The 17,477-nt window shown below is 39.9% G+C and overlaps 1 protein-coding gene and 1 long non-coding RNA gene across 2 annotated transcripts in view; one reads left to right on the top strand and one right to left on the bottom strand.

Moving 5' to 3' along the window:
* LOC145430143 (uncharacterized) overlaps positions 1-5,213 on the top strand; it is an 18,086-nt gene extending 12,873 nt beyond the window's left edge. Inside the window, exon 3 of the long non-coding RNA XR_013910563.1 lies at positions 2,399-5,213. This is a non-coding gene — a long non-coding RNA (uncharacterized LOC145430143). The remainder of the gene's footprint in view (positions 1-2,398) is intronic.
* Positions 4,790-17,477, bottom strand: part of snx33 (sorting nexin 33) — a 25,676-nt gene continuing 12,988 nt past the window's right edge. The window contains exon 2 of the mRNA XM_026175226.2: positions 4,790-8,082. Coding sequence (XP_026031011.1) covers positions 7,829-8,082 — 254 coding nt within the window. The 3' untranslated portion in view covers positions 4,790-7,828. The remainder of the gene's footprint in view (positions 8,083-17,477) is intronic.

Here is a 17,477-nt window from a genome sequence, read left to right as displayed (position 1 = left end):
ATCTATAATGTGTGTGTGAGAGAGAGGCGGGGGTGGGGGGGAGCAAACTGGAGTTTTCAAGGCTAACGTTCTGTGCAGCAACAGAGACAAAGACTTCGATTTCTACTGGCTTGAGGAGACTTGACATCTGTTATAGGTGGCAAAGCTACACGTCTAATCTGCAGGGCTTACCAGGTAGAAGAAAGCGCGTTCACCATCTGAGAAACACTTTGATTTCTCACAGTGATTTTTTTTTTTATTTAACCTTTATTTAACCAGGAATGTCCCGTTGAGATCAAAGACCTCTTTTTCAAGGGAGTCCTGGCCAAGAGGCAGCACATTTCAAGACAAATACATACGAACAAACAAAGTTAAAATTACACAAAACAATTACACATTATTGAGGCAGCCTGTAGGCCTTTGAGTTTGAGTTTGAGTGATGCATCTGGAACCAGTCAGGCTGAAGTCTAGGTCACCCCACCCCCTTATCAGTATTTGAGTGGAGGGCAAGAAGACAGAGGGATGAAGGAGGGCAGACAGAGAGACATAACAAGACAAAGGTCTAGACAGAACAGCAGCCAAAGGCAAACAGAGATTTAGCACAAAGAGGTAAAGATTAAGCCTGAGAAAGAGCCATGCTATGAACTAAACACAGCAGACACTTTACTATGTACGCTTTGCCAGTACCAAGTTGGACACCCTTTATTTAGGCTTTCATTGCATAGATTCAACAAAATGCTGAAATTCCACAGAGATTTTGGTGCATATTAACCTGATAGTGTTGCACAGTTGCTGCCGATTGCCATGATGCAAATCTTTGAGATCTGGAGACTGTGGAGCCCAGTGGAGGTCCATTGTGGTGCTCAAGAAACCAGTTTGAGATGATTTTAATATTGTGACACAGTGTGTTGTCCTGCTGGAAGCAGGCATCAGATGATAAGTACCCTGTGGTCATAGAGGGGCGGACATGGTCAGCAACACTTCTCAGGTAGGCTGTGGTGGTTAACCATCCACCACCACCAGCGGCCTGAATGTTTGATACAAAGTAGTTTTTTTCATGTATTATATGCCAAACTCTGACCCACCATGTAGATGGTCATAGCAGAAATCATGGCTCGTCAGACCAGCCAGAGTTTTAACAGGTTTGACACAGTGTGTGACCAGAGACGCTCTGCTGCACATCTTGGTTGAAACGAGTCGCTATTTGAGTTACTGTCGCCTTCCTATTAGTTTAAAGCAGTCTCTGCATTCTCCTCTGACCTCTGACATCAACAAGGCATTTTCAACCAGAAAACTGTCACTCACTGGATTTTTTTTTCTTTTTCAGACCCTAGAGATGGGATTGTGTGAGAAACTCCCAGCAGATCCCGTCTCAAAATTCCATCTCAGCAATTTCTGAAACAGTCAGACCAGCCAGTCTGGCACCAGCAATAACCACATTAGTTAGATCACTTTTCTGCCCCAATTTGATGCTGTCTTTGAACAGTTCAGCAGGTCATCTCCACCCTGTCTACATGCTTAAATGCAGTTGCTGCCATATGATTGGCTGATTAGATATTAGCGTTAATGTGCAGTTGAACAGGTATACCTAATAAAGTGTCCGGTGAGTATATGTCAGTGCAGGTAATTAACATTTTGTTACATTAATTGATACTTTTATGCTCACTAATGAACAAATAAAGTTCCCTCTTATGTTCCACAGTAGCAGAAATGATTGTGTAAAATCAGTGAGTGACCCTTTAAGGTCCTCTTTTGTTTTGACGCATCCTGAGAATTTCCCAGAAGACGAGTACTTCAAAAATAATTCCCATATGTTTCAGAAACACTACAGTGACCATATTTTCATCAGCCTCAACCCACACCTGCCTCTGCACACATCTCACCGTCATCTCTTAATGAAACTATTAGCTGACGCGTCAAACAGTGGAGGACTTTAAACGGCGAGTTTTGCTGACTACATCTGTACACTGTTTAGTCTCGCGATACATAAGTCATCATTTGCTGAGAAGCGTGGCTCCCACACACGTGTCAGTTTACAAATATAGTTTCTGGAGCCGTTTCGAACCAACTTGTTAAAGATGTGATTCCACATTTAAGGTGGCCGTGTTAAACACACTGAAATCCTCAGCAGTGCTAAGCTGCTGGGTCCTACTGTAGGGGTTTGGGACAACCCTAAAGAGATCCCAAGGTATCAATTTAACTGTCAATATTTAATTTTTAAAAAAAGATTTTTGCATTAAAATCAATCAGTCTGAACAGAAAAAAAGTCTCTATATTTGAATTCCAGAACTGAATGTGAGCAAACTTATCTGGCTATAAAGTTAAATCTGTAATCCAGGATTTGCCTCCCAAAACGAAAATACATGGAGCCACAAATCTGCCTTTAAAGTTGGCTTCTTCTGTTTTTTTCTTGGCCCAGTTGTGACGTTGGCCCCAGCAGCAAGCGGGAGGAGCCGGAAGAGGGATTACCAGACCCACCATGTATTTTGATTCGACCATCTGTTGCCTTTGTTTCCTTCAGATGCTCGAGGAGGAGGAGAACGCTGTAATCCTTGTGCACCGTAGAGGTCAAGTCCATGTCATCGCAGTGGCTGCAGAAGCCAAACAGCTCATTCACAAAAGCAGCAGCATCCTCAGTGTATCCCTTTGAAATGCGCTGTGCACACGATTGCAAGCTCCAGGGAAACTCACTCCCGGCTGACTGTGAGACCTCGGATTTTGTATTATTTTTTATTAAACGTGTGATATACGTTTGGTTGTGCTGTTGCTGGGACATAAAACACATTAGCTTCTGTGCTCTGCAGCTCTGACTGATTTTTTCATTAAGGGAAACAAATGAGAACTCTGGGCATGCAGTGTCCTCTGAGGTATGCTGTCTGTGGGGCTGGAGGAGAAGTTTTCTTCCCCAGACTCTGCACGCTGAAACCTTTCCTTCACTCAGCATCCCCCCCCCTTTTTTTTTTCCCTTTTTTTAATAGACATCTGCTGGCACTTTAAGCCATAACGTTTTTACCATGTGCCCCTGCAGCACCACTCTGGACCTTAAAGAGGTCCAATCTTTTCCCAATGATGAGCCAAGCGAGCTGCTTTGGGATTTTTAAGAGAAAGAAGAAAAAAAAACAACAACGTATGAGCCGCAATATAAAGGTGACTTGATGATTCCAAAAGCATGTACCTGTAGAAACAGGTATGTGAAAAATGAAACACTGCTATGTTTGCAACCATTTTAAGATTTTTATGATAAAAAAAAAAAAAGCTGGATCTACTTCGAATGTTTCCTTCTCTTTGGAAAGAGGTGGTTAGCTCATCCAGGCTTCATCCAGGCTTCAGCTGCATCTGACGGAAAAAACCTCAAAGAGAGCAAAGTTGAATTTGTTTTCACCCCCTCCTCTCTCCTTCACCCCACTTCCTAACTCACATAAACTGAGTCACGTTGGAGAAGTGCACTGTTAGCACTGCTCTGGCAATAGGGTTTGGAACTTTTTCCACGGTGTCATTTTACTGCCATTGAGGCCTTTTTGCTTCGCTAATGCGTTGCGGTAACCATCAGGAGTGTGGAAGATGCACTCAACTGTTCTGAAGATGCTTTTACTTTCACGACTTGAATTATAGAGCAGTGATTAATGCCTCGCGCTTAGGTTTTCATCCTTCTGTCAGTCTTAGGTTTCTCAGTGAACCTGGATGATGTGTATTCCTGGTACGTATCATGACGGTGACATCATCCCACAAGCCTGAAACACTAGCCTCCAAGCCATGCGCTGGGTTTAACATCTGGATGTTTTTTTTCTGCTTTTGACAGCCAGAGGTGTATCTGCAATCTGTTAGCATCACTCTGCAGGATGTCATCACGGAGGAACTTAAAGGTTAACAAAGTAGTGTCATTAAGACACTATTAAGACACCTGCCGTTGGGGTTAAAACAGAAGAGGGCGCTTACGATTGTTAAGATTAATGCCAACAACTCCTTCACTTTAACAACCCAACATGTTGATTTGAGCTGTCCAAATGAAATGCTCGCTTCCGAAACATCTGGAACACATTAAAGAGAAAAGCCTGGGTTCACTTGAACATATTGTAATACTTCTTTAGGCGATAGTTTGGCATTTACTATGTCTCAGAGAATCAACTCCACGGGACAGCCTCATTCTTTAAAGAAAACTTTCCATAAAATGTTCATCAGAATGTGTGTAAATGCAAAAGGTTAAGGGGATCCCCACCGTAAGTAGACCTTCAGCAGCTGTTGAATCAAAAGATTCCCCAACCCCAGTTTTTCACATGGTTAGCCAGGATGTTCATACATTTCTTTGAGTCTTATTTATTTTGTTATCATCTCACTGTCTATGTATGTTTACGCAAACTGGAAAATTGGGATAACAGCTCCCGGCAGTGCTTGTTTTGGTTACTTTAGGGGGGAAAACTGTTTGCATGTGTTATAATATCCTGTTATCACCAATATCCTGACGCACAGAGTGGACACAATAAAAAAAGAGCCTATAAAAATATGGAAAAAATCCCAACAATCAAAACACACCCTATGAGCAAGCACTTGGCAACAGTGGGAAAGAAAAACACCCTTTTAACAGGAAGAAGCCTCCAGCAGAACCAGGCTCAGGGAGGGGCGGCCATCCGGTTGGGGGCTGAGAGGAGGAAGACAGGACAAGCAATGCAGGCTTTAGTTATCAGCTTCTTTAAAAAGGAGGTCATTGTGAATAAATAGAAACACAACAGCTAAATAGTGGAGATGAAATACGTGCAGAATAATGTTAATGCAGGGCGTGACTTCTGAATGGACGACAAAAACAAGACAGCAATTACCATCATGACTTTTTATTAAGATTTATACGTCCTCTTCCCCTTAATCAAGTGACACATTCCTTACTGAAAAATCACCATCTGGTATTTCAGAGGAAGAAGCTAAAGCACAGAGCTCCTACAACTCACAAAGTCAAACATCCGTATTAAGAAACAGTCATCTGTGCGAAATGTCTTTCACTTAACTTATCGTGCAGCTTTGGAACATAAAGAGGTCTTCTTTTTTTTTTGCCTTACATGTCTTTGTATTCCCCAAATCCTGCACCAACCTTTTGGTGTCCACGATCATTTCTTTGTGGAATGTTTCTCTTTTGCTTTGTTTTTTTTTTTTTTTTTTTTTTTTTGGTCTTTCCAAATATTTGAAACAGACTGAATAAGAAAACCAGAGAGCATTTATCATTTCACAACAAAACCGAGTGCCCCAGTAGAAAAATCTAACACATCTTTGGTCTGTCATGAGTGTAGATTCTGACAGAAATTTAAAAAAAAAATAATAATAAAGAAAAGAAAATACAATTTACGTATGAAACGCAAAAATTTGTTCAAAATTAGACAACAACAGGCAGTCGAAGGCTGCAGTTGTGGACTGAAAAGTACCGGTATCTGAGTCACACACACACACACCAGAGCATTCGTTTGCCGGGAAACCTGCATGCCGAGTCAGCATGTTTTTTTGTTTTTGTTACAGGACACTCATAAGATTCTAAAAGACTGAAATTTGCAGCAGATTTTCACGAAAAATGAATTCATTCCACTTGTCACCCAAACACACCACCGCTAGATCGACCCCTGTTCAATCCCAAAGCAGAGTCAGAAAACATTCCCTCGAGGTAATGCTAAAGATAGTCTCGTCTAAACCGCAAGTTGCCATGAAAATGTTCTCTTGTTAAACCAGATGAGTAAGTGGACCTCTAGCCCTCACAGCCACTTGCTGTTGAAGTAACGGTTTTATGTTGGGAAAATAAGAAACACGTATTTGATTTGTAGGTCGAATGAGAGGATCAGTTCCACTCTCTGGTCAAGTCAGTTACGTGAGAAGCTCTAGCTGGCACCTGGTTTAGCTTAGCACAAAGACTGGAAAAGAAGGAAAACAGCTAGCCTAGCTATTACTAAAGAAAAGAAAATCTGCCAGCACTGCAATAATCTATATTCAGCACATTGCATCTGGTTTGCTTAATAAGTACAAAAACAAGGGTTAAGGACAAGTTGGTTTTACAGGAGGCAATTTGATGGGCTACCTGTTCAAGAGGTAACAACAAAACAACTAATAAAATCAGTAACTAGAATGTTTCCACATCAGTTTTTCAACAGTTTTAATTTATGGGAATGTATACATCCATTTTAATCATCAATGGGACAGAACCAGGCTACCAGGCTCCCGATTATTTTATTTATAGCCTAAAGCACATTTAAACAACAGATGTTGACCCGAAAGCGCTTTAGAGACAGGAACATTAACATTTCAGGTCTCAAAAAAAAGTTTCAAAATACATGAAAGGATGAGGGATGTGTTTTGTTGCATCAAGTAATTACTGTGGAAAGTAGTTACAATCACAGTAATCAGAGTAGTGGTAGTGGTAATTAAAATGTATTCAAAATTTGCAAATTCATGCCTTTATGGGTTAAAGGTATTTGGTATCGGAAATATATTGGCCCTGTATTTTGATTGACACCAAAAAAGTATCACACTACTAATCGTCTATGAGTGTAGAAGCCCCGCCCACTTGCTGGTAAAATCTTGTTTATTAGGGACAGCCAATCAGCTGGAAGTTTGCTTAGAAGCTAAAACTGCATATTTCTTAACTGAGGGAGTGCAGTAAGGCCCAGTGTGCTAATAATCTCCTCATCCAACTAATGCCAAGGAAGTGAATTAATGCATTTCTTTGCTATGGCTTTAGGAAAGAGACTAAGTATTATTTTGTGAGCATTCAGTGTTGTAAAATGCTTAATATGAACACAAAACTCGGGTAATACACGGGAGGAATGTGGTCTCGTTTTAACTATATGATTACAAGTTGCTCCACTTAAACTACCTGAACACTTTTCATATGAAACTTACAGATACACCTGCTGCTACATATAAAGAAACATTGTTTTGTCCATCAAGGACAAGGGAATTGATCTGCACAGCGTTACATTCCTTAACCCACACAACACATACACACCCAGGATGACCTAACAGTATAATAAAAAAAAGGAACATGTGCAAACTCGTCTCGTAACTGAGCTCATTCCAACAATTCGCCCCGTAAAACACAAGCCACACTGCAGACGACAGACAACGGTCCCCCTTAAAGGCACAAACGTCACGGAGAAAACAAAAAAAGGACTCACAAAATTATACGTTATCAGTACATTTTTCACATGGTGCAAAGTTTAGACAGCCATTTGTCTTTTTCGTTAAAGTAACTAACGTGAAGTATGAAACGCCTGAGCCACGCGAGCAATCGACAGGGCTAATTCCTCTTGAGCGTACAGTGCACTTCTTTGGCCAGGAAGTACTGATGAGGACATTCTGGATAGTTTAATGAAAGTTGTTGAAAGTTCAGCTAAAAGTTTAAACATTTTACACTGGATGTGACTTCAATCAATCACCGGTGGAGGCCACGCTACACAACACTCAAGAGAAAAGGGACGACTTTAAAAACAGAACCCGTTTCTACTATAGATCCACTATGAATATGAAACCTATACTCTTACTTTAATGTAACCAACACCTTAAATTATGTCAAATAAACAATATGCTGTGTGCTGTGTATTTCAGAAATAAAAGATACAGTAGGTCTTAAAAAGAAAACACACAAAAAATAATAATAAAACATAAACTTTGAATCTATCAAAGTGAAAGAGTGACTGGCTTTGCATGTCTTTCCAGTAAACCCACGCTTCATTCATCTGCAAATGTTTTGTTTTGTTTTTTTTAACTGAACCATTGATGAAAGAGTCAAGACTTGAATCTCCCTTTCCTTTTTCCACTCTGTGTGTGCGCATTCCCTTTTCTCTCTTGACATCCTGACCCAGAAAGCAGTCCGGTGTCTTTACAGACAGTCGTACATGCGCAGGGTGCGCTCCAGTTGCTGGACAACACGCTGGTAAAAGGCTATCTGCTCCCTGAGGTAGGCCTGCATCATGTCTTTGAAGTCCACCTCTCGTCGCTGATGGAAGTGGCTCATTTCCGCTTGGAGGGCAAAGCCCACAGTCCGGCAGCGTTTCCTAATGCCGTCAGCCTCATCCTGGTCCATTTTCCCTTCATCACTCATCCGCTGGCTCTCCTTCACCTTGGCAAAGGCACCTGTGTCAAGAAAAAAAAAATGCCAATAGGTTCTCATTAACTCAGTGGCATGTGGGGCAATGCACGTTTGTTTTGATTTTACTCTCCGAGCTTCTGAGAACTGCATTTTTTATTCAGACGTAATAGCGAATGACACAAAAACCTCAAAGATGATGCCCTGTGGGCATTTTTTTTGCCAGGCTTGCAACACTTTTTCAAATGTTTTACTCTGTATTTAATAGCGTCTCCAACAAAACTCCATTAAAGAGAGAAATTTTGGTGACCGCCACATAACAAGCTTTCATTACGCTGAACTTGACATTCAATTTAGAGCGATGATCAATATGACTGATCAATCAAAATGGGGATTTATAATAAATCTTATTTTAAATGGAAAAAAAACCACCACACAAACACACACACAGATATTAATAATTGCTGTATGTGTGACGATGTCTGAAAAAAAGAAAAAAAAAACTGACTTTAACTGAATTAGTTACATGTAAATTTGTAATTTTGTTGCACAAGTACAATGTAAAATGTTACCTTGAGTTGGATAAGCAGAGGAGTTGGATAAAATAAACCTTTTGGCTTTTGTTTTGTTTTTTATTTTAGTTGTGTTCTACTCAAAATGATTGCTTTATGTATATTGAGGGTGAAGAATTACCATTTTTGGTGCACAACATGCAGACATATATACACACATATACACTAAAATCATTATAGTAACTCTGCTCTGGAGAGTCTGCAGAAAACAGCTCAATAGTTTCTTAGGAATCACTTTATTGCTCTGGGTGAAACGTGAAAGTGCTAGCAGAATTATACAGAGTGACTTATTTAAAACAAGAAACATATTTCCCAGTACCTCTATTGTTTTTGGGAGGATGCAGAAATCTAAAATGATAAACCAAGCAAATAAAAGAACACTACTGCATGCTAAACACCATGTTTTTGTCTAATTTGCTAAATCTAATCCTTAAATGCCAACCCCTTTCACCTCCCAATTAAATTGTCTGTGGTCTTTTTTTTAAACCAAAAAAAATCCCCATATGCTGTAATAAAAGATAAATACAGCACAGAAACAGTCACAGACTTTTATTACTCACCATTATAGTACAACATGCTATATCGCTATGCTGATTTTAATATCTCAAGATAAACATTGGAACCTTCTCCCCAGACATTAACTACTGTAAGCTATACACTTTACAGGGTAGCACACCGAGGAAACCACACAATCACTTCTTGTTTCACTGCATACCAAACGTCTACTTTCAGTGTGCCTACTGCTAGTCGGGACCACATTCACCGAGACTGCTATGAAGTAACTTTCCAATTGCCGAACATGGCAGTCGGATGGCACGTCGCCATTGCTGCATTTCCCATCAGACCGTCAGCCTCAAAAAGCCTGAGCTCAAAATCAGGAAGCAGGACTAGTCTGGACAAGCTAGGTGTTCTGCTTTGTAAGTACTTGCCTGACACTCATCCATTAACTGTAAATCTGAGGTCATGCTACACGGCATTTCATTCGAAACTCCTGGCAGAAGTGTGGGAAAGCATGAATAGCAGCTGGAGCCGGTTCCAGCAGAAGAGGCATGTGGACTGCAGTCTGTAGCTCTGACCTACATTTATGTATTCTGTTTTCCACATGAGAGGAAAATGTGCAGCACAAGAAAGCATGTCTGCGGGACATAAAGGAAAGGCACTCATAGCTCTGTGTGTGTGAGTGAGACTGAAATCATAAAGAATCCCACAACAGCTTGACGTGCTCTTCCATGCAGCTAAACGTCCTCTCTGACTTCATGCAAAACTATATAGTAAAATGCTGCTGCTTAGCTTTCCAAAGCAACAAAAAACAATTCCTCTCTTGAAATTCTTGGCACAGCTGATGCACAATCTCGCCACAAAGAGAATCTTGCTTACAGCTAAACACAAGAATATTTAAAGCCACGAAATCCACGAACAAAATGAAGAAGAAGTGCATCAGGCTAGAAGTAAAACTGAATTAGTTTCCAAGTGTCGTACCGTTTCCCTGTTTTACATATGCTCACTGATACACAATCAGTGGTCTGGAAAGTTGCTAGATTTGTTTATCTTGCTTAACCAGACCAGCTATCACAGTGTTTCACATGTGACAGATTAATGGGCGTGTGTTGGAGAGATATTAGAGCTCTACAAGAGGTTGGAGAAGGCTTTGGACACAGAGTGAGTGAAAGAAAGGAGGAGGAAACAAAAACGAGAGGCAGCGGACAACAAGAAAACTTAAATTCAGCAGCATAAAAATCATTCTTCCTTAGCAAAAGGACTTGGGTGAATAGAATAACTAGCTGAAGATGGTTGGTTTGTTTGCGTTCATGTAAGCGATTAAATGCTTATAGTCCATATTGTAGCAGCACTTCCAACAGCTTTGACTGAATCGCCACAAGTAAAAAGGATTATGCAACCTCCTGTGATCCACTGCTGCTGCCATCACGCTACTTCTATTGTCTTGGAAAATATTTTATAGCGTGAATGCCTGTGCGGTCAGGTCGCACAGTTTTTGATAAATGCAATTATACATTTGAGGTTTAAAATGAAGAGGAAATGAGTGAAGACAGTTGAGATAATAGACATTGCTACATTCCTCATTCCCACAGCCTCTCACTTAGCCTGGGGTCACTGCAGGGCAAATTCGGGAAACGCACGTCTTCACTGAGAGCGGAAAGTCCGTGTTTACAGCATGTTTTGATTGTATACTTCACTATTACTGTGTCCTTATTAAGCACTGTCATTGGTATTTTTCTCCAGAGACTGCAGATTTCTTTATGATCCAGACATTATAACGCAGCACTTTTTAGGCAAGTGTGTCTAATTTTAACTCTGTGTCATCTGGATTCCGGTCACATTAGATTTAAATCAGCCCTACTGTTAAATCCTGAAGTGTAGTCATCTTTAAACTGAAGTGGAGCCTCTTCAGATATGGATAGTGTGTATAAATCTAAAGACAAAGTTTATTGGTTTGCTGCACAGCTGCACTACGTGTTGTCATATATAGAATGAATCAGCTTGTCTGGGTAGCGAGAAATGTAGAACTATACTATGTAAATTGTTGCACATGAATCGTAACTGTGATCTCTAAATACTATGTGAATGGCTTTTATAAAATTCTAACAGATGCATTAAACACATTTTAAAGAAAGCATGAGAAACCAGCGACTTACACCCTCTTTGGTTAGGGTTCGGTTTACGCATCAAAACAACTTGTTTTGATTTGGGAAGAGATTTTGGTTTGGGATAAAATACAAGTAGGGATGCATCAGTCTGATAATGGATCAGATATCGTTCCAATACTGACCCAAAAAGGTCGATCAGACACAATAAGCGATGCAATCGGTGACAATAAGCTGATTCATTCAGTTCAGTTCTATGCTGCTCCGTGTTTACTTAGCCACACCACAGCAACAACCTCAGCACTGGGAGATACTTACCCACAGCCAGGGTAATGGTGTTGGATTGGAAGTGGAAATAGCTGAGTTGGTTTATCCCTAGTTAGGAATGAAGTCATTCTCACTGCTGCCACAAACACACATCACAGGACCGACACTAGACCTGAGAATTCGTTATCTTTAGGGTGTAGCTCAGTACCTCAGGTCATGTAGCAATTGAAAGGCTGGTGTTTTGATCACTAGCTGCTCCAGTCTCCATACCAAACTATTCTTGAACTACATACTGAATCCCAAGTTGCTCCCGACGCATTCACCAGAGTGTCAATGCATGTAAATATCAGACAGAAAGAACTTTGACCAGGAAAAAGTGTTTGTGTGAACGTGTGCATGAATGGGTGAATGAGGCTTGTTGTATAAAGCGCTTTGAGTGCTCAAGTTGAGTAGAAAAGCTTTATATAAAAGGTATGTGACTCTTGGAATAGTATAGAAAGCTTTATATTATTAACATTCAACTGCACAATAGTGATGAAAGGGGCCCATCCCTATGTCACAGAGCAAAAGGCAGGGTGCACCCTGGACACGTTGCTATATCACAGGGATAACACATAGAGATAAGCAGCCATTCACATTTATATTCAAACCTATAGCTGGGTAACCTGACATGCATGTCTTTGGACTGTGAGAGGAATCCAGAGTGACACAGAGGTGACACTTGGCCTGTCGCCAATACTAAGCAGTGCACTAACGTGTGACCCATGTTAGGGCTGTGCGATATGACCAAAATCTCACATCCCAATATAAGAATTCTATCGTCCTGATAACGATATAAATCACAAAAATGTAACATCTTCTGTAAATTCTGTGAATCTCGACTTGCAGGAAGTGTTTTCAGCTGCGCATCATAGCTGGAGTCGAGTGTTTTAACCGATGTATGAAACGATACAACTTACTGTATGTCTAAAAATGTAACGGCTGCCGTTTTCTTTGTGAGTATTTATTACACGGCGTGCTGCGGGGAAAAGCCTGTTCTAACGTTTGAGTCTAAGGTTTATTTATTAGCACCTGGCGGCTCTTTTGCACTTCTCATCCGTAAATAATCTGCTCTTTCACGTGATTCAGTTTATTTTGAAAAGTCTCAACAGGATCTTGAGCTTTATTGTGAAAGGTTTATTTGGAACATAAACAAGCGGTCACGCAAGGGTTTTACCGTCGTTGTTGCTAACCACAACGCATAAAAACAGGCGCTTGTCCGTCCGTAGTGTGGTTATATAAAATATAAGAGAAAGAGAGAACTTTTAAGAAATTAATATAACCACTACAGTGACCATCAAAACGATGAAAAAATATTGTCGTAAACAGTTTATTTTGCGACACCACGAAACAAGCGATAGCGTAAACTGAACCGATAGACGTTTTTATATCGTCATCCGATATATATATCATTATATCGAATATATGTTGGATGACCATGATTTTCAAACACTTGAATAGTCACCAAGTAACAAACTGTCAGTCACAGATGTACCACAACTATGCAGTCACTGGAGAGGAATAAGAGGTGGGGTGTGAAAACCAGTGGAATAGCCAGCTTTTGCAGCTAATTGATGGAGTTGTGAACACTTTTCTAAAACAATAATTAGCTTTTTTTCCCCCACCCTACCAGCACTAAGTTGAGCGGCAGTGAGCTGAACAAAAATGACCCTGTTATTACAAAATCAACACTTCCTCAAGAACTATTAAAAGTAAGGTTTAATTTGACCTCGCCTTTTTAAAGAAATTCTTTGCAGTTCTCTAGAGCTGTGTGCATGTGTGCGTGTGTGTTAGTTAAACTGTACTGGGCTAATATGTGAAATGTGCAGTCTCCAGTATGTAATGACATCACTACTGCAATGAAAACCACAAAACACATACCCCCACTTTCCCTTTAGGACTCAGAATTGGCAAATTACTCTCTCTCTCTGAAAAGCAAAAGGAAAAATATCTTGCAGGTGACGACATGACATTTTAAAATCCATAAAAATGTGCTGCAGTCGCTGAACTGACGGACTTGTATAATACTGTATGTGATACTAGAGTAGTCGTCTATAAGCCTTAAAAGTTTAAATACCAACAAGAAAGCCATTCTGAGTCTGCGTAATCAAAATGAATCTTCGGCGAACAGTAAAACAAACAAATCTGGAAATACTGTTTCAAAGATTTCAAACACCGGAAGGACTAACGTGCCTGAATAAGATTAGTCTGTGTTATTCATACTGGACAGAGGTAAACAGAAATATTTCTAAACTGAGGACAAGTGAGGCTTGTCGCCACAAAACACTGACCATTAATAATGGGCTCTGTGTGTGTGTGTGTGTGTGTGTGTGTGTGTGTGTGTGTGTGTGTGTGTGTGTGTGTGTGTGTGTGTGTAAAAGGGCTGACGTCTGTGTCAAGCACCGCAGTGAACTCATGACATATTTGTTCTTTGTTGGCCTCTCAGCTTTGAGAATGTAAACGGCAAAAAAAGAAAAAACAAAGTGCACTGTGGAACTTGTGTAATTACACAAACAGTGTCATCACATGCTTGTGACGAGGAACGGCCACAGATGTTAGAATAGAAGGATGGGGCCTTTCTTTTATATAATCATGCCACCTTTCATTTGTAAAGTTGCGTTGTGGTTGCCACCCATGGGTTTTGAAACCACATGTGACAAGTGACTCTTGGCCTTTTTTTAAAAATATACTCAATAAATCAATAAAGTCATCAGGAGCCGAGGACACCAGAAGTCTCTTTACAAGCGCAAAGATCAGCCCTCTGGTGGCCATTAACTAGAATGCAGATGTTAAGACGTTCCCTCACTGATCTCACTTTTCAGAACTGGAAGCTACACATGTCCGTCTTCATACTGCCTGGAAAAAAAGAAAATATACCAGTAGTACTATGTACTATGTTTTAGTTTCTTTAATGTTTATGTGTTCTACTAGTTGCTGCGAGCTATACTAGCCTCCACCATCTCTATCAATACAGTTGCTCTTTGTTAGCTTTGTTTGTTAGTTAGTCGTTAGCCTTGAGAGATTAGCATTTTTACCATCGCCATCTTGTTTTAAAAAACAACAACAACAACAAAAACGCAATATAATGCTGTACTGTGAAATCACATATTCATTGGCTAACAAATGCCTTCACCAATCAGCATACCACAGGTAATCCTCCATTTTGAAATATATGACCAAAGTTTATAAAATAAAACTGAACCCATTAAGTGTTTACAAAGTTCAAAACAGAAAGCTATTTCCCCATAGACTTCTATATATGTGGAAGCCTTTTTGTCACCATAGCTATCGCCATCTGGAGGTCAAAAGGCACTTTCACATTAGCTTTTCTTTCTAACCAGGAATCTACGTCCATGTTTTATACCATCTATAGTTACACCTGAAAGTGTCTAGTTGGTTAACTGCTCAGCAGCCTAAAACCTAGCGCGCTAGCAAGTCTTCAATATGCTAGGGCCACTTCCTGTATACTGTGCCATTTTCTTTTCCCCCCCTACCCCTAATACTTTGTTATCAGGGCTGTATTTTGTTTCATCATGGATGCATTACAGAAAACTGGATACAGACTCAAATTACTACTAATACTTATGCTCATGTGTTTTACCATAACTCTATATTTCAATGACATCACAAAAAACAACTATTATCTATTCAGCTCCAAGTCTGTTGCTATTAAAAGCCTTTAAGCTGATTCAGTCCAGAACATGCCTGTAGAAGCACTTATGATTTTTATTCAAACAAGGTAATAAAGCACAGAAATCTGAAGACAAAGATAAACACTGACATTTAATCTTAATGGAGGAGAGTACAGGAACAGAGGGGGAGGGGGAAAAAAACAGGAAAGGAAGGGAACATCATGTGCAGAAAAGCTGAAAATAGAGAAGAAAAAGAGAAGAGACATTTCTTCAAGAATGTATGACGGGGTCAAAAGGACTCCGCGATATCTGCCGGCGTTTAAAGTTGGCCTTAAAAGCCTCGAGGATAGACAAACATGAAGAAAAAACCTCTGCTGAGTTAGCAGAAAATGTAATAGTGTTTACAGCAGCCAATCAGATACACAGATAAAACGGAGCTGGAGTTAATGACCTGAGCTGGAATGCGCTCACAACCAACTTTTATCCATCTCAGAAATGTTATCTTTAAAGTCAATGCAATGCATGGACACACACACAAAAGGCAAACGTCTCGAATTTTTCAGTACTTTGAGGATGAGGAACAATTTTAAAATAAAACAGAATGAGTAATAGTCCAAAATTCCTCTGCACCCTGGATAATAAGTTTTCAACCATGACAACAACACTTACACTCGCAGAACTACAACAAAAGACTTCCAACAGCTCCAAAGCACAAATCTCTTAATTGAAGCCATGCCCTGATGTGTTCAACAGCTGTTCTTCTTTTTAATGTTTAGAGAGACTCTAATCGTAAACGACTATATATTTCATATTTACACAGACAGAGTTATAAATTTACCCTCGTGCCAAACATTTATGCTAGCATGATGTACTCATTTATTAAGAAAGATATGTACACTTATGCTTCTCGCTGGGTGGGGGTGGGGTGTTAAGTCACAACGCTCCCCTTCAAAGGGATTTATTTCAATTCTTTTCAAGTCGGGTTTCCGACATCTGTATGTCGACATGAAATCAAAAGTTGGACTGGACGAGGATGAAAATATTTGGCATTTCCAGTTGCCAACTGGAGCAAAATGTCTGGCCTTGTTACAACTTAGCTGTTCAAACTACCTCACAAAAGTTCAGACAACAACAGCATCAGTGCTGTCATCGCATATCATGCAAAACTAATAAGCAGTTAGCATTAACTGTGACATCACGGCTCCTTTGTATAACTATTTATTACTAAGATTTGTGAGACAAGAGTCAGGTTGCCTTGAAATCCCTCTGGGTTTTAAGGCATTCTGTTGTGTTTCTGGTTGTGACATCAAATTCATATATAATAGTGTCAGCTCTTCTTCTGTGGAATAAATGGAGTGTTTACTTTTGTCTAATTGGAAGTGTTGCAATGGCTGAAATTTACAAGAAAGAAAGAAAAAGTAAGACATGCAGTTCTGATAAAGAATGTCTGGGCAGTATGACTTTAAGGTTGTTCCCGTGGTCAAAATAAATTCATCCCTGCTTTGTGGACTGCCTACCTTAGTCAGCACCAATTAAAGCTTAGACATAGTAACAAAACAAAAACCTGGAAACCACCACAGTCCATTGTTAACTTTGGAAATGTCTTAAAACTAAATTCTTTTTAAAGGATAGTAGGGGTCAGCTCCTCAGGCTTCAAATGGCCCTCAAACTTTGGCATCTTTGGGACCTTAGTGAACACTTTCTTGATGACTTCAGGGGCTCAGTTGATAGTTTTAGGTCACACTAAGTAAAATATCAACTAGCAGATTATGGTAGTTATTGGGTGAGAATCATCAGACAGCCCACGATACAATGATATTGCAATACTTTTTGTTAATTTTACATTTTGTGACATGTTGAGTATTGTAATATCATATAAATCATATATTGCATTTTATCACCTCAAAAGCAAATTATGTGCTCAAAGTTAAAAGCTGTCAACAGCTGTTCAGTCCTTTTATCCAATAAGACAAAGTTATCTTACTTCAGTTATTTATTCTCCTGCAAAATGAGATAAGATGGAGTCAGTCTGCAATCTGCCATCTGTTTCTTATAATTGAGCAATTAACTGTGATAAATGGTCAAAAATCACATATCTGTTGCTCTTAAACATAAATTCATACTTAATTATCACATTACTGCTCATCAACCCCCCAGCTCTATAGAGTTATAACCAGCATACTGTTCAAGTTGAGTCAAACCCCCTCAGGTTTTGCTCGACATTGATACAGACTCATTCAGACTGACGGCAACATGCTGACAATCTGTCTGCGCTTTACACCATTCCTCATTCACCCAGTCATACAAGCACTTTTTTCTATGCTTAAGT

Source organism: Astatotilapia calliptera, chromosome 7 (assembly GCF_964374335.1).
Source record: "Astatotilapia calliptera chromosome 7, fAstCal68.1, whole genome shotgun sequence".
Taxonomy (NCBI): domain Eukaryota; kingdom Metazoa; phylum Chordata; class Actinopteri; order Cichliformes; family Cichlidae; genus Astatotilapia; species Astatotilapia calliptera.
Note: the sequence above shows the minus strand (reverse complement) of the source record. Positions and strands in the feature narration are given on the sequence as shown.